This window comes from Papio anubis, chromosome 8 (assembly GCF_008728515.1).
Source record: "Papio anubis isolate 15944 chromosome 8, Panubis1.0, whole genome shotgun sequence".
In the NCBI taxonomy this organism is placed as follows: domain Eukaryota; kingdom Metazoa; phylum Chordata; class Mammalia; order Primates; family Cercopithecidae; genus Papio; species Papio anubis.
In genome coordinates this window covers 27456852-27481212 of record NC_044983.1, presented here as the reverse complement: position 1 = coordinate 27481212, position 24361 = coordinate 27456852, and the positions used below count along the sequence as shown (strand labels likewise).

At 41.6% G+C, this 24361-nt stretch overlaps 1 protein-coding gene across 2 annotated transcripts in view; it reads left to right on the top strand.

The window, feature by feature from the left end:
- Positions 1-3562: 3562 nt before the first annotated feature.
- The window catches only part of KIF13B (kinesin family member 13B), a 190548-nt gene continuing 169749 nt past the window's right edge, over positions 3563-24361 (top strand). For both annotated transcript variants that reach the window (XM_021942839.2, XM_031669931.1), the window contains exons 1-2: positions 3563-3702; positions 21070-21163. In XM_021942839.2, the coding sequence (XP_021798531.2) occupies positions 3648-3702; positions 21070-21163 (149 nt within the window). In that variant the 5' untranslated portion in view covers positions 3563-3647. The remainder of the gene's footprint in view (positions 3703-21069; positions 21164-24361) is intronic.

The window sequence follows — 24361 nt, the reverse complement described above, 5'->3', positions numbered from 1 at the left end:
TGTTCTATTCCTCCCTTGCTTGAGCTCCTTAGGGGCTTTCCTCTCTTTTCAGTTTCAGCTTAAGTTTAAATACAATATTTCCATAGAAATGTTCTCTGGTTATCTTTTTCTGCCTGCTTTGACTCTGTTTAAAAAGCCAGATTCAAGTTAGCACCAGGACACACCATTGACAAATTAAGTTGGTTATAAAAGAGATATAAAGTGACGTATGGAACCTTGGGACATTCCAAACTCTTATTTTTTATAACCTGAATGTAGGGAGGTGGTAATTAGGATGTGTGTTTAAGACAAGAGTACCAACCTCTGGTAACCAGTCTGGGCCCATGGCAAACACTAAATAAGAGCAAAAGGACAGTAGGGCAAAACAATTTCAATATAAAATTATACCTTTTATGACCTTTTTTTTTTTGAAAAAAAAAAATGATAGTGATGGTAGGTAGTGATTGTTGTGTGCATTCCTTTTCAAATAATTTACTTGATGACCTAGCACAATGGCTCACATCTGCAATTCCAACATTTTGGGAGGCTGAGGCGGGAGGATCACTTGAGGCCATGGGTTCAAGACCAGCGTGGGTAACATAGTGAGACACTGCTTCTACAAAAAATTTAAAAACCAGCTGGGCATGGTGGTGCACGCTTGTAGGCCCAGCTAGTTGGGAGGCTAAGGTGGGACGATCACTTGGGCCTGGGAGGTTGAGGCTGCAGTGAGCTAAGATGGCGCCACTGCACTCCAGCCTGAGACCCTGTCTCAAAAAAAAAAAAATACTTGCTAAAATTAAGAAGCTGTCATAGTGTCAAACACTAAGACTGGCAATCCTAATTTGGTTTTCCTGATGTTACTGTTTACTTTATTGGGCTGTGAAAATCAAAGGACCTGCCACACTAAACCCACTGCTGGTCTAGCTGAGACCTCCTGAAGTGCAGAGGCAGTGCCCCTAAGAAAGAAATTTCCTTTTTTTAAAAAAGGGGGCCTTCTGGGGTAGCATTTTCTATTTTTAACCTTTTTTTGAAATTTTGATAAAAAACACATAACATAAAACTTACTATTGGCCAGGCCCAGTGGCTCATGCCTGTACATTTTGGGACGCTGAGGTGGGCGGATGACTTGAGGTCAAGAGTTTGAGACCAGCCTGGCCAACATGGTGAAACCCCGTCTCTATTAAAAATATAAAAATTAGCTGGGCATGATGATGCACACCTGTAATCCCAGCTACTCTGGATGCTGAGGCAGGAGAATCACTTGAACCCAGGGGACAAAGACTGCAGTGAGCAGAGATCATGCTGGCACTCCAGCCTGGGCGACAGAGCAAGACTCCGTCTCAAACAAACAAACAAACAACAACAAAAAACTTACCATCTTGGCTGGGTGCAATGGCTCATACCTGCAATCCTGGTGCTTTGGGAGACTGAAGTGAGGAGGATTACTTGAGGCCAAGAGTTCAAGACCAACCTGGACAACACAGCAAGACTCCATCTCTACCAAAAAATGAAAAATAAAAATTAGCCAGGTGTCATGGTACGTACCTGTAATTCCAGCTAGTTGGGAGGCTGAAGCAGTACAATCGCTTGAGCCCAGGAGGTTGAGGCTGCACCACGGCACCCCAGCCTGGGCAAACAGAGCGAGACCCTGTCCCTAAAAAAACCTAAAACACTTTACTGTCTTAACCACTCTTAAGTGGTGTTAAGTACATTTACATTGTTGTGCAACTATCACCACCATTCATTTCTGCAGCTGAAATCTTCCCAAGCTGAATCTCTGCACCCATTGAATGTTAACTCCTCATTCTCCCTTCTCCCCGCCCTTAGTAACCTCCAGTTTACTTTCTATCTCCATGAATTTGACTACTGTGTGTATCTCATATACATAGAACCATGCAGTGGTTGTTCTTTTGTGTCTGACTTATTTCACCCAGCATAATGTTTTCAAGGCCCATCATCCATGTTGCAGCATGTGTCAGAATTTCCTTCCATTTAAAGGTATTTTTTGACCAGACACGGTGGCTCACGCCTGTAATCCCAGCACTTTGGGAGACCGAGGTGGGAGGATCACCTGAGGTTAGGAGTTCAAGACCAGCCTGGTCAACATGGCAAAACTCTGTCTCTACTAAAAATATGAAAATTGGCCAGGAGGGGTGGCACATGCTTGTAATTGCAGCTACTCAGGAGATTGAGGCATGAGAATCGCTTGAACCCAGGAGGTGGAGGTTTCAGTGAGCCGAGATCGTGCCACTGCACTCCAGCCTGGGGGACAGAGCTAGATGCATCTAAAAAAAAAGGTATTTTTAACTTTTTTGACAACACTGCTTATATTGAAGATGTTCAGTAACAGGATGGTTGATAAAAGGGCAAGTCTTGCCAGCTTTCTGTATTTACTCATCTGTAAAATGGTTCTGAGTTCTATTACTATCATTTAAACACATCTAAGCAGAGGTTACCAACCCACAAGGTCCAGGCACATGTGTGGTAAAGCCACCTGGAGGGAGGCTGTGGGGAAGTGGAGAGAGACTGGCCTTTGATAAAGGCGGCTGCTGCTAGTTAGTTCCAATCCACTCTGTCCAATGTGTAATGTAGGCCCAGTACTGCAAGCACAAATCTGATTTCACACTCTGTCACCCAAGCTGGTCTCAAACTCCTGGCCTCAAGCGATCCTCCTGCATCAGTATCCTAAAATGCTGGGATTCCAGGTGTGACCCCTTGCCCCTGGCCACAAATCTGATTTTTATGTGTTGGCCAACGCTGTTGGGCTAAACAGAACATGTTTGCAGGCTGGCTCTGGCCCACAGGGTCACCTGTTAGAATGTCTGCCAGGGCTAATAAAAAGCTAATTTTAGTGTGGCCTCATTGATTCATTCCTGCAATTAACGTTTATGGGTCTCTACTAAAGGCTAGGTTACACATGTAAGTTAATCTTATTTAAAAATGTACCTATTTTATTAGGTACTAGCATCATCTCCACTTTCCATATTAAAGACAAACCCAGAGCGGTGAAATAACTTGCCCCTGGTCACACAGTGGGAAGCGCTGAGGTAGGATTTGAACTCAGATGGTTTTCAGAGCCCAAAGTCCTGTCTCAAAGGAGGGCGACTCATAGGACAATGTTAACCTATGCACCTATGGACACTCCCAGAAAAGGTGATTTGCAACTTGTCTTGAAGGACGTCCTCAGCAGACAAGGCTGGACTGCAATCTAGGCAGAGGAAATAACTTGAGCCAGGGATCAAACACTAAGATTGGCAGGAAATGAGCAGGAAGAGGTAGCGGGGTCCCTGACGCCATCTATTCAACTGTTTTTCAGAAAAGGTATCAGCTCTCGAAGGCTTACTTCTCGAAGGCTTACATCTTGCGAGAGCAAGAATGGTGTGTAAAGACGGGAATTTACAAAAGCCCTCACTGCTGACCGTAAGTGCCAGCGAACGACTCGCGCCCTAGCTTTCCCGCCTCCGCCTCCGCTGCGGCCCCGCCCACGACCCTGGGGAACTACAAGTCCCGTCATGCACCGGCGCGCGCCGGGAGCTCGCTCCTGCCCCGCCCCCCGCCCGGTCCCCGCCCCCCGCCCCGCCCTCGGCCCCCTCCCGCCGGGTCAGCCCCGAAGAGTCGCCGGTGGCCGCGGCAGACGGAAGCAGAACGAGTGCCTCGGCGGCCGCAGGATGGGGGACTCCAAAGTGAAAGTGGCGGTGCGGATCCGACCCATGAACCGGCGAGGTGAGAGCCGAGCCCCCCCGGGCCGCCGGGGCTGAGGCGGCAGGTGCCTGGCGCGCCCGTCCCTCGGCCGCCGTGGGGGGTCTGGCGGCCCCGCCCCTATAGTCTGCGGCGGGGTGCGAGGAGGGGCCCGCGGACCCTGAAACCCGCGCCGGCGCTGAGTCGCCCGGCTCCCTCTTCTCCCCTCCCTTCCCCCCCTGGCCAGTCCCGTACCGGGAGCCGCCAGGCCCCTCGTGCCGGCCCCGCTGCCCCTTCCGCCTGCGCCCGCCCCGCCCCGGCGCCCTTTAGCCCTCTCGTCTCCCCCGGAGGTTCCCGAGGGCGCCCTCGGCCCTGTCGCCCCGCCTCGCCCTGGCCCCTCAGCCCCGCGCCTTCCCCGCCAGCTGTCACTGTCGCCCCCGCGCGCTGGTCGCCAGCCCCTGCAACCCGCCTCGGGACCGCCCGGGACCCCGCGTCTCGCCCGGGTCTCCCAAGCCTGCACCGCCGCGGCCCGCGGCGGGAAGGAGGGCGGGGGGCCAGGTGGGTGCCCCGCGGCGAGTTCCTTCCACCTGGGCGTCCTGAGATTGAGGTCAGGTGGAGGAGATGCCTTTTTCGTTGTTTTTGGATAGTCGAGAAAGTTTTGGTTTTGCCTGAAGTCTCATTGGTCATCTCTCAATAAATAGCTTAAGTGCCAAGATTCTTGTGGAATTGTATCTTTCTGACATTCTCTTAAGTCTGCAGGGAGGGTAGAGAAAGCAGATAAACCGAGTACATTGAAGTCATCTGTAGACCCAGGGAGTGGTGAGAACCCCAAAAGTCAGGGGAGAAGGTGGGCTGGGTCTTGGCTTTGATAGTAAAAGGCAGCGTGACTGGGCGAGTTGCTTTAAATAAGATAATGTATTTGAAAACGCTTTATATACAAGGTTCTATCATTGGGGTCACTATTACTGTCCCAGGGGATGACTTTGCCATTGATAAGACTTTGAACTAATTAGAATCTTTTAAGTACCAGAGACAACTAAGAAGTTGTAGCTTCTTAGCAAAATCAAATGTTAATTTTTATGTAGAAATTATAGGTTGTTTTCCTCTTCTTTGCTCTCTTTTGTGTATATTGAGACGTACAGATCAACCAGTTGACATAAGCTTTGTTGGTTTGTCCTTCTCGGGGAAATTGGTTTCTCGCTTGGAGTTATCTCGTCTATGGGAATTGGTTTGTCCTGTTTCTGCTAGGTCCGATTAAGGCTGTCAGGTGAGTTTTTTTCCTTAAGAACTTAATTACTTTAAGTTCTCAACTAGTGCAAGATTGAGTCCTGCTTTGCTTCACTAATCTCGTACTCTGACAACACAAAGCAAACGTCGATGCAATTCTGAAAATTTTCAGAAGCGTCAGTTTTTAAATATTCAGGTATTTGTATTTCAGTTTACTTCCAGTTTACCATCACAATAATTTAAAGAAAGAAGCCAAATGAAACATATCTGGGAATTGATTCTGAAAGGATGGTTTCAGCACATTCTTAAAATTTCCTTTTCACAAAAAACTTGGAAATGTCAGTGCTAAAAAGAGGCCGCGAACCAACCACCACAAAAGACATCTCAGATATTTAGAGCCCTTCTTTCCCTCTCCCTTTCTCCATTGGTTTCACTTTTTGAGGGGAATTCGTATGCTTTTCACTCATAAATTGCCATTGATAAGGTTGTAATAAACATCAGAGTTTAGAGGAAGGCAAAGAAATAATAGTTTTAGCTGTGGAATGGATGTGAGCTGATCCTTGGGTTCAACTCATTTTAAAATTGAGGTTTACCCATAGATTCCATTAGCCTATATAGAGAAGTGCATTATTTGGAGTAAGGTACCTCCTGAGTTCACTTAGTGCCCATTCTTAGCCTTATATTTCCTGACATGCATGTTGGACTTCTTTTTTCAGTGATTATCACACATAAATTTGTTCTTTTCCATTTTTGCTGTGAAGTAATTGTTAACATAAATAAAAAGGTTATTATGGAATACAGTGTGGTGGGATTCTAAATCCAGTGATTCTTAAAAATTGGTATCTAAAGTTTGTATAGAAAGACTAAAACAGGCCAGGCGCGGTGGCTCACGCCTGTAATCCCAGCACTTTGGGGGGCCGAGGCAGGTGGATCACCTGAGGTCAGGAGTTCGAGACCAGCCTGCCCAACATGGCGAAACCCTGTCTCTACTAAAAATACAAAAAATTAGCCAGGCGTGGTGGCGGGCGCCTGTAATCCCAGCTACTTGGGAAGCTGAGGCAGGAGAATCGCCTGAACCTGGGAGGCGGAGGTTGCAGTGAGCTAATGTTGCGCCACTGTGCTCCAGCCTGGGCTACAAGAGCAAAACTCCGTCTCAAAAAAAAAAAAAAGATTAAAAACTATTTTTCTTTCCAGTAATTTCTTTTTTTCTTCCTCATATGATCTGTAGGAACCTTTCCCTTAATTTTGAAAAGAATATTACTTTGAACAGTTATTAGAATTATAGTGTATAATTATGACACATAATAAAACTTGAGTCCTAATAGTTTCTATCATAACGTATAAGTGCAGGAAGCAACCTTATAAATCACTGTCCACAAATGAGGGGATGAGAACGGATTACTGTGATGATGTAGTTTTACTGTATAGACTCTGATATTTGGAATCACATTAGTTATCTTTTGAAGAAAATCTGAAAATTTCCAGAAAACTCCGGTGTATTAAGTCCATCTGTGATTCAGTGTCTGGTTGTGCTTAGCTGTTCGGCGTTTTAAGGTGGTTAGCTGATTTATTATTTAACAGTTATCCTCAAAGTGAAGTGTTTTAGTCTTTTTGCTAAACTGTATGTGGGATTGGGAACCTTAGTTGTTTGAAGGTTAAGCATTAGGCCCTAATTCAGTAACGGGAAGAGTTGTAATGGCTAATTTGTCAGGAATATTTTTGTAGTCATACATTTATTTTAACATTACACTAACAAAAGGAAAAATAAAAAGGAAAGAAGTTCACATACTTTCTTCATCTAACAGCTTTTCTTTTCCATGCCAGTTTGTGCTCACATGTGTATGTAATTTTACATGATTTTAATATTACAACCTTTATTTTGCCTTTCTTCATCTGAGATACAAAGCTAAACAACTAGAGAAAAAGGGGTAAGTTTTTGTCACAAGATCTTTGAGTTCTATTTGCAGATATTGTTTGTTTTCCAGTGTTGTTCAGACTGTACAGCTCAACAGATAACTCTTGTGTGCAGTCCGTGCACTGCACAGAACACCCATTCATACATTATTAACCTGTCTAATCATTACAGGAGCTGAAAGTTTTGTAGCCATAATTGGTGGGATTAGTTAGATCAGCAGCATTCTCCTTTCCAGGAATTTGATGTTTTCTAACTTCAGGTGGCTTAAAAAACATTTAATAGTTAAGCAAACTTTTATGGAGTGCCTGCCAGGTATCTAGCTTATATTAGATAGGATGAGAGCTTAATGCCTTTCCTCAAGGGATTTCCTGTGTTTAAATCTGTGTAAGATCAACTACCAAAATAAGTAAATATCTGTAAATGGTGTTTGGAATGCCTTTGTTACCTATCTAGACTAAGGGGGTAGAACCAGGAAACGAAATAAATGAAGATAGAAACAGTGAAATAGATTATTTCAGGTGTTAGGGAGCATGGACAAGAAATTTATTTCAGGAGGTATTTCAAATGAGTTTACTTTGCATTTTCCAATACTTGACATGGTGAAAGAGACAGAAGTATGTAATAATGTCTATTAGAGTCAGTGCCTTGGTAATCATGATGTATCTCAATGGAGGGACTGTTGCACAGCGATTAAAATGATGACAGTCAAAACCATTTAACAAGGAAGATCATTTTCTCTGTTAGTGGAAAAAGAATGTAAAGCTGTATGTGTAACTGATCAAATCTATTATGATTATTACTATGTAAAAATGTATACAGGAATGGGCAAGAGCTAGAAAGAAACATGAAAAAGTGAAATTGATTGTTCTTGTTAGGGGGATTTTACTTCCTAAAAGTTTTCTTAGGGTTGCCTGGTACCATCATATTAAGTTTCTTAAAGCATGCTTTATGGTTCATGCCTGTGAGGAAATGACTGTCATGGGCTTGAAAAGAAAATGCCTGTGAAAAGATTAGATTAAAAGATAAACAGCTGTAGCAGGCTGCTAGTTATTAAGTGCTAGGCGAATGACAGGGAAATAAGGGAATCGAGAGTTTAGACTTCACTGAGGAGGGTGAACTTTGGTTGGACTTCCAGGGAGGAAGCTTATGATGTGAGCACGGGGGAGGGGAGGGCATGGATTCTTCGAGGAGGAAGTGTGGCCTGAGAGTGAGGACGCAGAGACAAGAATGAGCAAAGCAGGTTTAGGCAGCTGAGACGAGATCTGCCTGCCAGAATGGAGATTCTGTGAGGATAGCTAGAGAATGATGGGACGGGAAGGTCAGGTGGATTGCAGGAAGCCCTGAATGCGGCCAGGCCAGAAGTCTGGACCTAGGGTGGCTGGTCCATGCACTCTGTTTTGCTTCTTGTGACCTTGTGTGGGTCTTAGACACAAACACGGTGGAGAAAAATTGGTAGATCTCAAAGCAAGATTGGAAACCTCAGTAGATGACCGATTTCTGGCGTAGCTGGGCAGGTTTTAAAAGCGCTTGCTGAAAATGAGGCCTTGTGGATGGGCAGCGTAAGGAAGCCGGTCAGAATTAAGCAGCTGTGACTCAGAAGGCAAAGGAAAAACCCAGTAAGTGCGAGGAAGCTTAGAAGATGCTGGTAGTCAGTGAAGATGAAGACATAGGTGACCCTTAGGAAATGAAGGGACAAGAGAAGGTGGCTTTGACCCCTGGGGTCATTGGTGATTCTTCAGTCTTCTCAGAGAGATCACTGACAGATGTGGAGCCAAAGAAGGACCATGGATGGAAATTTGCTAAAACAGAAGATACTTGTTTTGTCAGCATCTGCTTGCTATGTTAATGGTGAATGAGACACACATCTATTACAACATTGTTTTGTTTCTGCTGTCAACTCAGTGACTGAAATTTGGATATATGCACATAGGGCCAGAGGCATTTTGAGAAGAAGGTACACTCTTAAATTCTTTTCCCCAAATCTTGTGTGGTTTTTTTTTTTTTCTTTTTCTTTTGAGACAGGGTCTCCCTCTGTTGCCCAGGCTGGAGTGCAGTGGCATGATCATCACTCACTGCATCCTCAACCTCCTGGGCTCTGGCAGTGCTCCTGCGGCAGCCTGCTGTGGAGTTGGTACACAGGTGTGCACCACCATGTCTGTCTAATTTCAATGTTTTTTTTGTAGAGATAGGGTCTCACTTTGTTGCCTTGGCTGGCCAGACCTCCTTTCAAGAAATATACATTTATAATATAAAATACGATGTTGTTTAATTGGCATTAGCTTTTACCCTCTCACCTCCATAAAACGATGACTGTCTGACTTTTCCACGTAAGTGCTGAAAATGGAAGAAACCACTGACAAAACTATTAGTTAAGGAGATGGATTGAAGTGCTGATTGAGTGGAAATGGATGTATTGATCTCTATGCTTGCTCATCACGTTCCCCTTGTGTTCGGCAGAGCACGTTCTTAAAAAAAAAAAAAATTCGGCCAAGATGAGCAGTGTGCCCTGTGACCCCAGAAGTGCATGAAACTAACTGGTCCACTCCACACAAGTCCATGACTTAACTGTATGGGGCTTTTGTTCTCAGGAGATAAAGATATCTTTAGAAAATGGTATCCATTCGTCATTCATTTCAACAGTGTCGATTGAAGAAAAAGAAAATAGCTGCTTTTTGACAGCTTTCTATTTGCAAGCAATGGAGTTCAGTGCTTTTTAATGCTTTATTTTATTCTTCAAACCAGACTTTGAAAAGGAATTGTAGGCCAGGTGTGGTGCCTCACCCCTGTAATCCCAGCACTTTGGGAGGCCGAGGTGGGTGGATCACTTGAGGCCAGGAGTGTGAGGCTAGACTGGCCAACATGGTGAAACCCTGTCTCTGCTAAAAATACAAAAACTAGCTGGGTGTCTTGGCGAGTGCCTGCAATCCCAGCTACTTGGGAGGCTGAAGTGGGAGAATCACCTCAACCTGGAAGGCAGAGGTTGCAGTGAGCTGAAATCGCACCACTGCACTCCAGCCTGGGTGACAGAGCGAGACTGTCTCCAAAATAAAAGGTAGTAATTGTAGCATTTCTGTGTAACAGAACCTCAGAGAGGTTAATTAACATTCCCAGAACTACAAAACCCACCTGTGCGTTTACTACAGTGTTGGACATTATTATCTTTAAGGGGATCTTGCAGTCCTGAGATTACTTCATTTTCAGAGATGTGCAGGATACACTGGAAGCGTTAAGTCTTGATCTTCCACCAAAGGAGCTCCCAGTCTTGTTGATAATAAGAGATGCGTGTGTGAGTTCATTGGAAGAACGTATGTACCTAGTGCACTGATGGCAGCGAATCATGAATTAAAGAAATGGGGGCGGGATTTGAGAACAGCACAGAAGACAGCTTGAGCAGGCCCCTTGGCTCCAAGTCCCACTGAGGTGATGTGGAGGAGTCCAGATGGGTGCTGCACATGCAGTGGATTTGTGTTGCATCTGAGGATCACTGAACTTGGGAAATCCCCTGCAAAACCTCTGATTTAGATGACTGGGTGAATGCTGGTGTCATTAGCTGAATCAGAAGCACAGGAGAAGCAGGTTTTAGGGTGGAGGTGTGGGAAATGATGAGTTCTAGTCTCAGACAGTCCAACAGTATGTCATCAGTGCTTATGTGCCATGTACCTTGCCTGCAACTATGAATAAGATGCAGTGTGCCTGGAAGCAACTCAGCACAATTGGGTTTTAGGTGTCTGAAGTGCAGCCAGGTGGATGGATCCAGAAGACCATTGTGAATATGAGTCTGAAACGAAGGGACTGGACATAGGTGTAGATCTGGGAGTCATTACTGTAGGTAGAAGATAGAGCACCTCAGGTGTGTCTGTGATAGAGGCGGTCACAGAGACCAAGAAGAGCAACCTCAGGAGAATCAGGTGAAAGCAATGTTGTGGATGCCTAAGAAGGAAAAATGTGTCAAAAGAGTGAAAGGTCAGCAATCACATGTCACAGGAATGGCTGCGTGATTAACACAGAATTGTGTTCAGTGGATTTGGTGTTCTGATAGTCAGTGTTAATGTTTAGGATAATTTCACTGAAATGAATTAGTGTTGGGCATTGGAAGTGGGCTGAGGAGTGAGTGGACATGCCAGTATGGAGGCAGCGAGTCTCAAGAACATTCTTTCAAGAAGCTCCAGGTAGAAGGGGAGGGTTCAGAGTGGTACCTGGAGGGGTAGGTACTTTGTTTTTTTAAAATTTTTGGAGATATTTGAACCTTGTGTAGATAGAGCCAATAGAGATAAGTTTTTGAAATATGGGAGGAAGAGAATAATTATATAATGGGAAAGCCCTGGAATTTCAAGCTTCATTTTCTTGATGGGGTAAAATGTGAGGTGATTGAAAGTAGGAGGAATTTGGTGAGCTGGGGTATTCTGAGTAGTGAATGTGTAGGAATGTGGTTGAAGGACCCTAACTGTATTTTCTATCTGTTGAGGATAGTGGGGTCATCCATTCCAAGTTTTTTCTTCTTGGTTTTTAGATATAAGTCACATCCCCAAAGTGTACCATTACTGGGTTTTAGTTTACTCACAGACTTGTGCAGCCATCGTTACTATCCAATTCCAGAACATTTTCATCACCCCACAGAGAAACCTTGTACCTGTTAGCAGTCACTCTCCATTTCCCACTCCCAGCCCCTGGCAACCACTAATCTACTTCCTGACTTTATGGATTTGCTTATTCTGGCATTTAATACATGGAATCCTATATTATGTGGACTTTGGTATCTGGCTTCTTTCACTTGGTATAATGCATTCAGGGCTCATCCATGTTTTGTCATGAATCAGTGCTTCATTGTTTTTATAGCTGAACAACATTCTGTTACACAGATATGCTGTGTTTTATATTCATTCATCAATTGATGGGCATTTGGCTTGTTTCCAATTTTTGGCTATTATGAATGATGCTTCTTTGAACATTTATGTACAAGCTTTTGTGAAGACATGTGTTTTCATTTTTCTCATATGTGCATATATATAGGAGTGGAATTTCTGGGTCATATAGTAACTAACTTTTGAGGAACTGTTTTCCAAAGCATCTGAACCATTTTACATTCCCATAGAAATGCATGAAGGTTCCACTTTCTCCACATCCTTACCAACACTTGTTCTTCTCTCTCCATGAGTATAGCTATCCTAATGGGTATGAGGTGGTATCTAATTGTGGTTTAGATTTGCCTTTCTCTGGTGGATAATGTTGAGCATCTTTTCATGTACATATTGGCCATTTGTATAGCTTTGGAGAGATTTATTACTGAGTTGTAAGACTTCTTCATACATTCTGGATACCATTCTGTTATCAAATAGATGATTTGCAAATATTTTCTTGATTTTATGGGTTGCCTTTTCACTCCCTTGTGTCCTTTGATTCATGAAAGTTTTACATTTTGATGAAGTTCAGTTTATTTTCAGTTGCTTGTGATTTTACTGTGATTTCTGAGAAACCATTATCTAACATCATGTAGATTTCGTTTGTTTTCTTCTCAGAGTTTGATAGGTTTAGCTCTTACATTTAGGTCTTTGATCCAGTTGGAGTTTTGAATGTGGTGTGAGGTAGGGATCCAACTTCATTCTTTTGCATGTGAATATCCAGTTGTTCTAGAACCATTTGATGAAAAGACTGTTGTTTCTCCATTAGATCGTCTTGGTATCCTTGTCAAAATCAATTGACCATAACTGTGACAGTATGTTTCTAGACTCCCAATTCCATTCCATCAATTTATATATGTCTTTCCTTACGTAAGTACCACACTGTCGTGATTACTCTACCTTTGTAGTAAGTTTTGAAACTGGGAGTCAAGTCCTCTGACTTTTTTTTTTTTTGAGACAGTGTTGCTTTTCTCACCCAGGCTGGAGGGCAGTGTCATAATCTTGGTTCACTGCAGCCTCTGCCTCCCGTATTCAAGTGATTCTCGCACCTCAGCCTCCTGAGTAGCTGGGATTACAGGTGCCTGCCACCACGCCTGGCTAATTTTTGCATTTTTGGTAGAGACAGAGTTTCACCATGTTGGCCAGGTGCCTTATGAGTTTTTTAAATACCTGTTTGTTAGTCTTCTGAGGTTGATTGGTTTCTTTTTTAAACTGTTTGTTTATTTAGAGATGGAGTCTCATTCTGTTGCCCAGGCTGAAGTGCAGTGCTGTGATCATAGCTCACTATGGCCTTGACCTCTTGGGCTCAAGAGGTCTTCCCACCTCAGCCTCCCAAAGTACTAGGATTATAGGCATGAGCCACTGTGCCCAGCTGATTCGTTTCTTGAGTATGAACATTTTATGTTTTTGATCACATAGGATTATTTTATTTGTTTTTAGATATGGGGTCTTGCTCTGTTGCCCAGGCTGGAGTGCAGTAGCACAATCATAGCTCATCACAGCCTTTAACTCCTGGGCTCAAATGATCCTTCCATCTCAGCCTCCTGAGAAGATGGGCTACAGGTGCATGCCACTACACTTGGCTAATTATTTTTTTTAAATTTGTTTTAGGGACAGATTCTTGCTGTGTTGCTCAGGCTAGTCTTGAACTCCTGGCCTCAAGTGATCCCCCTGCTTCAGACTCCCGAGTAGCTGGGGGATTATTTTAATTATTTTCACACTACCATGTCTCCTCTCCTAACCTGGCGTCTCATTCTTACATTAGCCATGTTAGAGCTCAGTTATATTTTAACCTTTTATTTATTTAATACATTTTCATGTTTACTAGTAACAATATAAAAGTAGTGATTAGGATATTTTACGTACTTCTTTTTAGAAAGCAAAGACCAATTTGCTTTTTACTTATATGGTATCACATAATTTTTTTCTCCCAGTGTCAGCAGATCTCAATAAAAAAGGGGGTCCCAAGTGACTTATAAATAGAACAGAGTAATATAAGTAGTGTTTCCTGCTATGCCATTAAATGTTAGATTCCAATTGGGAAAACAAGTCCTTCCTACATAAATATCATTGATGAATGTTTTATTTATGAACGTGTGTAGACATGGAAAACTGTTGGGTATGTGACACTAATTGGTTGAAAATAGGATCACATGTGGCATGCAAAGTTTGCGGTTGAATAAGTAAATCTTACAAATAGTTTATTATCTACCTTTAAAAAATGAACCCAAGTGAATTTAACAGTAAACTATAGTTAGATATTTAGGAACTTGACTGGTAGGTAAAGGGAGGTACACCTATGTTTCTGGATAGTAGATTTGGTTTGGAAATTATTACTAATTTTCTGGAGAATTAGAAAAGCAGATTACTAAGTAGGCAACTCAGATTATTTTGTTCAAACTGAGAATGATGCATTTCCCCAGATGGAACATGAGTTTTGTAAAGGGAGTCTCCCAGGCCCTGCCCGTATTTTACTATGATGTCATTGGGGTGCGAGCCATAGCTGATGTGTACATCGAAGAAAGACTTGTTTTAAATTATTGTTCACTTTTACAAGGTGACTAATATGCTGGCTGAATAAACTGAGTTGTCAACTGTTGATATTTTAATATTCATTGTGGGGAATTTTCCCTGGAAAGGAATCTTGTTTGGGAAATAATACGGGATCTTTAATGTTGGTGGAATGTATTAATTTTTTCCTTTCTTTCCTCTTCCCCTTCCTCCCTTCCCACTTCCCCCTTCTCCCATCCCCTTTCCTTTTTTCCTTTTTCCTTTCCTTTCCTTTCCTGGCTCGTGGGTACGTCAAAGCATTCGTGGTTCTGAGTATTGTAAAGCTTGGTTAGTCATGAAATAAACTTACAGTGCTACCTTAATATCACTGTTGCTTTTAATTGCTTTTTATACATAGTACTAATTAAATTATAATCTTGCTGTTTTAGGCTTCACTATGAATAAACTTGTCCATGTGTTACTTATAATGAGTATTGAGTGCTATATTTTAAATTGTAAAATAGAATATAATATTTACCATTTTAGCCTATGAAGTGCACAGTTCAGTAGCGTTGCGTACATTTCACATTGTTGTATCACCATCACCACCATCTATTTACAGAACGTTTTTCATCTTGCAAAACTGAAACTCTATCTCCATTAAGTAACAACTCCTCTTTCTCATTTTCCCCCAACCCTGGTAACCCCCATTCTACATTGTGTCTCTATGAATTTGACTACCCTAGGTACCTCATGTAAGTGGAATCATAGTCCTTTTGTGACTTGCTTATTTCGCTTAGCGTGATGTCTTCAAGGTTCATGTTATGGTGCGTCAGAATTTCCTTCGTTTTTAAGGGTGAATATTGCAGTGTATGTATATACATTTTGTTTATCCATTCATTTATCAGTGGGTGCTTGGGTTGCTTCCGCGTTTTAGCTGCTGCCATGAACACGGGCACACTTTAGTGCTGTTTTTACAAAGGCAGTGCATAGCAGCTAGGCTCTTTTTAATTTAGTCTTTTAAACCAAGAGAAAGGTGTTGATCCTTTGGATTTTTGGTAGGTGTTTTTTGTTTTTCCACGCTAAGTTTAAGGCTTAAATTTGTAACTGCTATTTAATCATTGTTTTTGCTTTTTTTTTTTTTTTCTGTTTCCAGACAGGGTCTCCCTCTGTTGCCCAGGCTGGAGTGCAGAGGCATGATGTTGGCTCACTGCAACCTCTGCCTCCCGAGTTCAAATGATTCTCTGGCCTCGGCCTCCCGAGTAGCTGGGGATTACAGGCGCCCACCTCCACACTCGGCTAATTTTTGTATTTTTTGTAGAGACAGGGTTTTACCATGTTGTCTACGCCACTGCTTTGCTCTCTAAGCATTATATACAGCAAGAAGTTTTAAGTGGCGAGTGTGTCACATTTAAAATCTTGTAGCAATATAATTTAATTCAACCAACTAGTAACATTTGATGGTACACTAGCTATAGCATTTTATATTGAAATGCATTTCATATTAAAATGCTTTTCATGTATCTGACCCTTAAGCTTGCTTCAAATCTCATTGGCTTTATTTGCTTGGGTGTGTGCCCTAGATGTTCTGCTCGTGTATATATTCTCAACAGTCCTTTGAAAAGCCTTCTCTTAATATCCTTCAATCCACAGGGTTGGGGTGGGAATTTTATTTGACAAAAAAGATTGTCTGAAATAGTGAAGATAGTTGTTTACATATTAAAGGCCATCTTTGATGAGTGTTGGATGTAAGGGACATTTGTAAGTTGCCATCTTAGGACAAAATGAGTTTAGGTTAGATGTATTAGTTATTAGGTGATTTTTTTTGTATTATTTTGGATTTTCCAGGATTGGTCCCTTAATCACACCATTTAATTCTTCCAAGTTACTGGTTTTATCTGATGACATACATGGTGTAGGGGGTGGCAGAGGGAGAAGCTGTTAAGAGCATAGGAAAGAAACGTGAATGCTGAAGGACAGTGTTTGGCTCCCTTCTTAAGATAATTTGAAATGAAGGAACTGCACTATTGTAGGGAAAATATTTGATGAACCACCCATTTTTTTGAGGCCTGCATTCTAGATGTATTCTGTATGAGAACTGCCTTTGCAGTTCTTCTGTGCAGACCAAATGTTCTTGCAAGAAACTAATGACCAACTTTGTGGTGGGTGGTGAGTCACAATAGATTTCCGGAGAGTTGATAATGTGCTTCTGTATGATATAGATTTGACTGTGAGGAGCCAGCTGATACAATATGGTCAGATTGCATTAAGCAGTGGTTTTAAGAAACTCTCATGGACCTCTGGGCTTGAGGAAGTGAAGAGGTAAAATTGCGTGTTTGAAAAATTGTTGCAGTGTGGCTGAGACTTTCTTGCAGCATTTCTGTGATTGATAGTCTAGAGTAGATTTAAACACAAAACATTAGAAATAGATTTTAATGCTAGTTGACCACATTAGAACAGATTTGTCTTTTTTGGGTTAGTGTTCCACATTTAGGTAAAACATAACTCTAAAGTTTTCCTTTTGATTCTCTTTGCTCTTTGCTTGAAAAATGTGTGGCTAAAAGAGAGACCACTAACTACTTAGTACTTTTTGAATATGTATTTAAGAATAAATGTAAAATAACTGATGTGAGAAAAGTTAAGTTTTGGCTAGCACAGGGAAGGAAGTTTTTGTTTTGTTTTGCTTTTTTGCATTTGGCTTAATTATGTGAGTTAAAGTGAAAAAAACAATTACCTTTCTTGAGAGTGGAAACACTCTTAAGTTATAACGAATATGACATTGACCTTGGCCAAGATTCTTTAGGAAGTACAGAATAACTCTGACATGGTATTGTTCCTTTCCTTAGAGCTTATCTTCTTCTTTTCTTTTTTTTTTTTTTTTTTAAGACGGAGTCTCGCTCTGTCACCCAGGCTAGAGTGCAGTGGTGTGATCTTGGCTCACTGCAACTTCCACCTCCTGAGTTCAAGCGATTCTTGTGCCTCAGCCTCTTGGAGTAGCTGAGACTACAGGCACACGCCACCACACCTAGCTAATTTTTTGTATATTTAGTAGAGACGAGGTTTCACCATGCTGGCCAGGCTGGTCTCAAACTCCTGATGTCAAGTGATCCACCGCTCTCGGCCTCCCAAAGTGCTGGGATTACAGGCATGAGCCACTGTGCCTGGCAGAGCTTATCTTTTAGTAGTGGAGATAAGGGAAACAGAAACAGTTTCATACTTTGGGTCAGAAAAATATAAGAATATAAAAATATGAGATCATAAACAAGCCATGGTCTTTACTTTTTTAGAACAGCTGTATTGAGACATCGTTCATGCCCCATACAATTCAACCAATTCAGTTATTTTTAGTTTGCTCCCAGTTGTACAGCCATCAGCACAATCAATTTTAGAACATTTTCATCAGTCCTGAAAGAAAGCTGTACCTGTTAGCAGTCACTCCTTCGCCCTAGACAACACTAATTTATTTTGTCTCTATAGGTTTCCCTATTCTGGATATTTCAAGTAAGTGGAATCATACAGTGTATGGTGTTTGATGACTGGCTTTTTTTACTTAGCATTAGCTTCATACACAGTGTAGCTTGTATCAGTTCTTGATATAGTTTGGCTGTGTCCCCACCCAAATCCCATCTCGAATTGTAGCTCCCATAATTCCCTTGTGTTGCGGGGGGACCCAGTGGGAGATAATTGAAACATGGGGTCAGTTTCTCCCATACTGTTCTCGTGGTAGTGAATAAGTCTCACGAGATCTGCTGGTTTTATAAGGGGAAACCGTTTTCGCTTGGCTCTCCTTCTCTTCTCTGCCGCCATGTGAGATGTGCCTTTCGCCTTCTGCCATGATTGTGAGGCCTCCCCAGCCACGTGAAACTGTGAAGCCATTAAACATCTTTCTTTTGTAAATTGCCCAGTCTCGGATATGTCTTTATCGCAGTGTGAAAATGGACTAATACAGTTCTTCATTCCTTTTTATTGCTCAGTAGTGTTCTGCGCTAGGGATATACCACATTTACCCATTTGTCAGTTGATGGACATTGGGTTGTGTCCACTTTTTGGCTGTTATGAGTATCCAAATAATGGTACTGTGAACATTTGTGTACAAGTTTTGTGTTCTCATGGGTATGTATCTAGGAGTGGAATTGCTGGGTCAGGTGGTAACGCTGTTTAACTTTTTGAGGAGCTGCTGGACTATTATCCGAAGTGACTGTACCATTTTACATTCTCAGTGGTAATGTATGAGGGTTCTAATTACTCCACACCCTTGCCAACCCTTGTGATGATCTGTCTTTTTGATTATAGTTATCCCAGTGGGTGCGAGGTGGTATTTCATTGTGGTTTTGATTTGCATTCCAGTGTTGAATGATATGGAACATCTTTTCTTGTGCTTATTGGCCATTTTTATATCTGTTTTGGAGATGTATATTCAGATCCTTTGCCTATTTAAAAATTTGATTATTTTTCTTTTTTTTTTTTTTTGAGACAGGGTCTTACTCTGTCACTTAGGCTGGAGTGCAGTGTTGCCATCACAGCTCACTGCAGCCTTGATCTCCCTGCCCCAAGCCATCCTCCTGCCTCATCCTTCTAGGTAGCTGGGACTACAGGCTCCCACCACCATGCCTGGCTATTTTTAAACACTTTTTTTTTTTTTTTTTTTGTAGAGACAGAGTCTTTCTGTTGCCCAGGCTGGTCTCAAACTCCTGCGCCCAAGCAGTCCTCCCAACTTGGCCTCTCAAAGTGTTGGGATTACAGGAGTGAGCCATTGTACCTGGCCTATTTGTCTTTTTATTATTGAGTTGTAAGGGTTCTTTATATATTGTGATGCAGTTTCCTTATTAGATATATGATTTGCAAATACTTTTTTGATTCCCTTTTTCACTGTCGATGGTGTCCTTTGAAGCACACAAATTTTTAATTAAAAATTTTTTTGTTGTTTTTAGAGACAGGATCTCTTTTGCCTGGGCTGTAGTGCAGTGGCACAGTCATAGCTCACTCTAACCCTGAACTCCTGGGCTCAAAGGATCCTCCCACCTCAGCCTCCCCAGTAGTTGGAATTATAGGCATATACCACCATGCCTGGCTAATTTTTGTTTTTTTTTTAGAGCTGGGGGGTCTCACTATATTGCCCAGGCTGGTCTTGAACTCTTGGCCTTAAGTGATCCTCCCATCTCAGCCTCCTAAAGTTCTGGGATTACAGTCATGAGCCACCATGCCCAGCCCCAGAGTTTTTAATTTTGATGAGGTCCAGTTTATCTTGTCTGTGTTTTGGGCGTTCATTTCCCAACCCAAAGCCATGTGGATATACACTTATGTATTCTTCTAAGAACTTGATAGTTTTAGTTCTTACATTTAGCCCTTTGATCTGTTTGGAGTTTTGAATGTGATGTGAGGTAAGGATCCAACTTCATTCTTTCGCATGTGGATATCCAGTGTCTCACCATTTGTTGAAAAGACTGTTCTTTCTCCATTGGGTTGTCTTGGCACCATTGTCAAAATCAATTGACCATAAACGTGACAGTATCTATTTCTGGACTTTCAATTCTATTCCATCGATTTATATATGCCTTTCCTTCTGTAAGTACCGCACTGTCTTGATTACTGTGGCTTTGTAGTAAGTTTTGAAATTGGAAGGTGAGTGTCCTCTTTTTCCTTTTCAAGATTGTTTTGTCTATTTTGAATTTTTTGCATTTCCATATGTATTGTAAGACCTTGTTGATTTTTGTAAAAGAGCTAGTTGAGATTTTGATAGGATTGCCTTGAATCTTGTAGATCAATTGGGAAGTATTGTCATCTTAACAGTATTGTCTTTCAATTCATGAACATGCAGTGTCTTCCCGTTTGAGTCTTTAATTTCTTTAAAAAGTTTTTTTTTTTTAAACTGATATATCACAGTTGTACATATTTTTGGGGTATATGTGATGTTTTTCTTTTCTTTCTTTCTTTTTTCTTTTTTTCTGAGACAGAGTTTTGCCCTTGTCTCCCAGGCTGGAGTGCAGTGGCATGATCTCAGCTCACTGCAACCTCTGCCCCCTGGGTTCCAGCAATTCTCCTGCCTTAGCCTCCCGAGTAGCTGGCATTACAGGCGCCTACCACCATGCCCGGCTGATTTTTGTATTTTTAGTAAAGACGGGGTTTCATCATGTTGGCCAGGCTGGTCTCAAAGTCCTGACCTCAAGTGATCCACCTGTCTCAGCCTCCCAGAGTGCTGGGATTACAGGCGTGAGCCGCCGTGCCCGGCCACATGTGATGTTTTGATACATGTATACAATGTGTGATGTTCAAATCAGAGTAATTGGGATATCCCTCACAAGTCTTTAATTTTTTTCAACAATGTTTTGGAATTTTCAGTGTACAAGTCTTGCATTTCTTTTACATTTATTCCTAAGTATTTTAATATTTTTGATGCTATTATAAATGAAATTGTTTTCTTAATTTCAGTTTCAGATTTTTCATTGCTGGTATATAGAAACACAACTGATTCTTATGTATTCTTGTATTCTGCATAACTTGTTCTCAGATTTTTAGTGGATTCTTTAGGATTTTCTCTGTCTTAGGATTTACTTCTTCCTTTCCAATCTGGATGCCCATTGTTTATTTTTCTTGCCTAACTGCCCTGACTAGAATTTCTAGTACAGTGGTGAGTAGAAATTGGGTAGCAGACACCCTTGTCTCATTCCTGATGTAGGGTGGGAAGCCATCCAGTCCTTCACCATTAAGTGTGATGTTAGCTGTGGGTTTTTGTTGGTGCTCCTTATCAGGTGGAGGGATTTTTTTTAATTCCTACTTCATTGAGTGTTTGCATTATGAAAGAGTATTGAATTTTTGTCAAATGCCTTTTCTGAAATAAATTACTTTTTAAAATGACTATTTTTTTTTGTTTTCTATCTGCAGAGATTGACTTGCATACCAAATGTGTGGTGGATGTGGATGCAAACAAGGTTATTCTTAATCCTGTAAATACGAATCTTTCCAAAGGAGATGCCCGGTGAGTTAAGAAACAGTGCTATGCTCAGTGGATATTTAAGTAACTGGAAGCAACTGTGGCTGCTGAATTAAGTTGCATTGAATAGATATTGAATGCTTACCCTGTGGAGACATATTGCCGTCTTCTGCGAGCCTGTACTCAAGTTGAAGAGATGAAGTCTATACTATGGGATGACAGTGTGCCTGAATGAGTATTAGAGGTAGTAATTGTATTAGAAGCACAGAGAAGACAGTGAGTGTTACGTTGAGAAGTAATTGAAGGCTTCTTGAAGGAGGTGCAGCTGGCTGGAGGATTAGCTAGGATGTAAATCGGTTCCTTAGCAATAGTGGCTTTTACTTCTGCCAAGTTCAAATGCTGTCAGAGCCCATTTCAAGTGCTGTCTTCATGAAGGTATGCCTGCAGCCCTCAGTGATTTATTTCCTCTAAATACCTGTCAGTTATAATCTGTCCTACTTAATTTAATCATAGATTGTTTTGGATTGTTACTTCCAGCTGTACGGTGGATTTTAATGTCTTTGGGGGAAAGACTCAGGCTGAAGATGAATATTTGAGCATCATTTCTAGATGTGGATGGTAGTATGAACAAAAGGGAAGGGAAGAACATGAATTTGGGGCAAGAAAAGATTATTTTGGGTTTTCTTAGTAAATGGAGGACAGTAAATAAGCTGGGATCAGATTACAGAAGACCTGGAAAGCAGACGAGGAAGTTTGGCCTGTGCTTTTGTCAGTAAGATTTTGTTTTTGACAGTTTTTGAGTATTATGACTGAGGATCAAGGAGAATTAGGAAAAGTTGTTGATTGGCAATGTAGAGAGAGGGTCAGAGCGGGGATAGGCTGACCTTTTGTGGAGATCAGCTGTATCAGAGATGTTTTCGTACTGGCCCTGACAGTGGAGAGGACAGGTGAAAGACGTTTGGCATGAGGCTTTGTGCAAAGTAGGATTCATAAATCCTTCTAGAAACAGTGGTGTATTTGGCACTCTGCAGATGTTCTTTTGAGTTGTGTTTAATTGAGTTGAAAAGAGCACTGGATTTGGAGTGAGAAAATCTGAAATCGAATCCTTCATTATCTTATTGTAGTGAGTTATTTTTAATTTTTTGAACCTGTCTTACATATCTCACAAGGGTTTTTTTCCACAAAGATCAAATAAGTGATTTTTAAAAGATCTTGCAAAGTGTTCTGTACAGGGGCAGGTTTATTGTTATTGATGTAGAGACACATCAAAATGTACAGCTTGATGAATTTTCATAGTGAACATACTCCTTATAAGTGGCACCCAGATAAGAAATAGAACATTACTAGCATGGCAAGAGACTACATCAGGAGAAGAAGTTTTTCTTTCTTTTCTTTTCTTTTCTTTTTTTTCTTTTTTTTGAAGCAGAGTCCCACTCTGTTGCCTGGGCTGAAGTGCAGGGGCATGATCTCAGCTCACTGCAGCCTCCGCCTCCTGGGCTCAAGCAATTCTCATGCCTCAGCCTCCCGAGTGGCTGGGATTACAGGAGTACACCACCATGCCCAGCTAATTTTTGTATTTTAGTAGAGACAGAGTTTCGCCATGTTGGCCAGCCTGGTCTTGACTCCTGACCTCAAGTGATCCGTCTGCCTCAGCCTCCCAAAGTGCTGGGATTACAGGTGTGAGCCACCACACTGGGCCAGTTGTTACTTTTTTTTTTTTTTTTTGAGACTGAGTCTTGCTGTGTTGCCCAGGCTGAAGTGAAATGGCAAGATCTTGGCTCACTGCAACCTCCGCCCCCCACAGGTTCAACGATTCTCCTGACTCAGCCTCCCTAGTAGCTGGGATTATAGGTGTCCATCACCACGCCCAGCTAATTTTTATATTTTTAATAGAGAAAGGGTTTTGCCATGTTGGCCAGGCTGGTCTTGAACTCCTGACCTCAAATGATTCGCCTGCCTCAGCCTCCCAAAGTGCTGAGATTACAGGCGTGAGCCACCACACCTGACTGGTTACTACATTTTTAAGCCAAAATGTATTCAATACTTGAGTATACATGTCTACCAAAAAATCACCTAGTTCTAGAGAAATTTCAGCTTTGCAAGGTCAGAAACTTTATTTTACTCAGTTTGCTTAATGTTGAGTGGAGTCTTGGGGACTAACATGCCATCTCTTAAGGAGACAGGCAGGACCTCTGATTCTATGTTTACAGTGAGTAAAATATTAATCTCAGCAATCCACTCTTCTCCTTCTTGGTATCAACGAATTGGAAAACCAGGTCAAAACATTGCTGTGAACATAGGATAAGAATGAAGGGACGTTTTGTCAAATATGGAAAAGATAAAGGACAAACTCTTCCTATTCCACATCACTGCTGGGAGCACTCTCGTGACTGAAATACTTGAATCCGCCAGATCAGTGTAGTTCTTCTGTGTATAATCCTGTATACACATGGAAACATTTTATCACTTATTTGCTCATGCAGAGCTGTACTGCTTATACTGCTAGAACAATTAATATCTTTTTGGAATTATCTTTTTCCCCTCAATTAATTTTCTGGATCAGTTTTTGGGATTTTCTAAATCTTTGTCAGCAATATATTTCTAAATTGCTTCCCTTTAAATGACTAAATCTTTATGCCTTGTTTTATTTGAATTATATCTTAAAACTTAAAACTTTTATCCTATAATAAATTTTTGTTGTTGTTTGAAAGCCATGGTGAGATTGTAATAAAACTTTAATGCTTGTCACCATGGTAGGGAAAGTAGTTTCTTTTTGTTGTTGTTTGTTTTTGAGATAGGGTCTCCCTCTGTCGCCCAGGCTGGAGTGCGGTGGCACGATAAAAATAGTTTCTTAAGCTAAGTTTTATCTTCTGTTTTTGCTTCTTTCTCTCCTCTACCCACCAAACAGGCCTTTCTTGCTAACTCTGGCTAAAAAGTTAATTGGTATACTTAAAATGTTCCCTTAAAAGGAATTAAGGTGCATTTTCTCGTGGAGAGTGGGAGCCTCCACTGTATGAATCATTTGTGTTATAAAAGTTGAGGCATAGGTGAGTTTGGAAAATGGAGTGCATTTTCCCATAGGAAATGTTAGTTTCAAGTGAAAAGTTTAACCTACTGACTAGTGTAACCCACAACTCGAACATACTTTTTTTTTTGTCTCATATCTTTTTTAAAAAATATATTTTGTCTCATATCTTCACATTTCACTGCAATAATATTAAGTAGTTGTGTACTCAAGGGCCG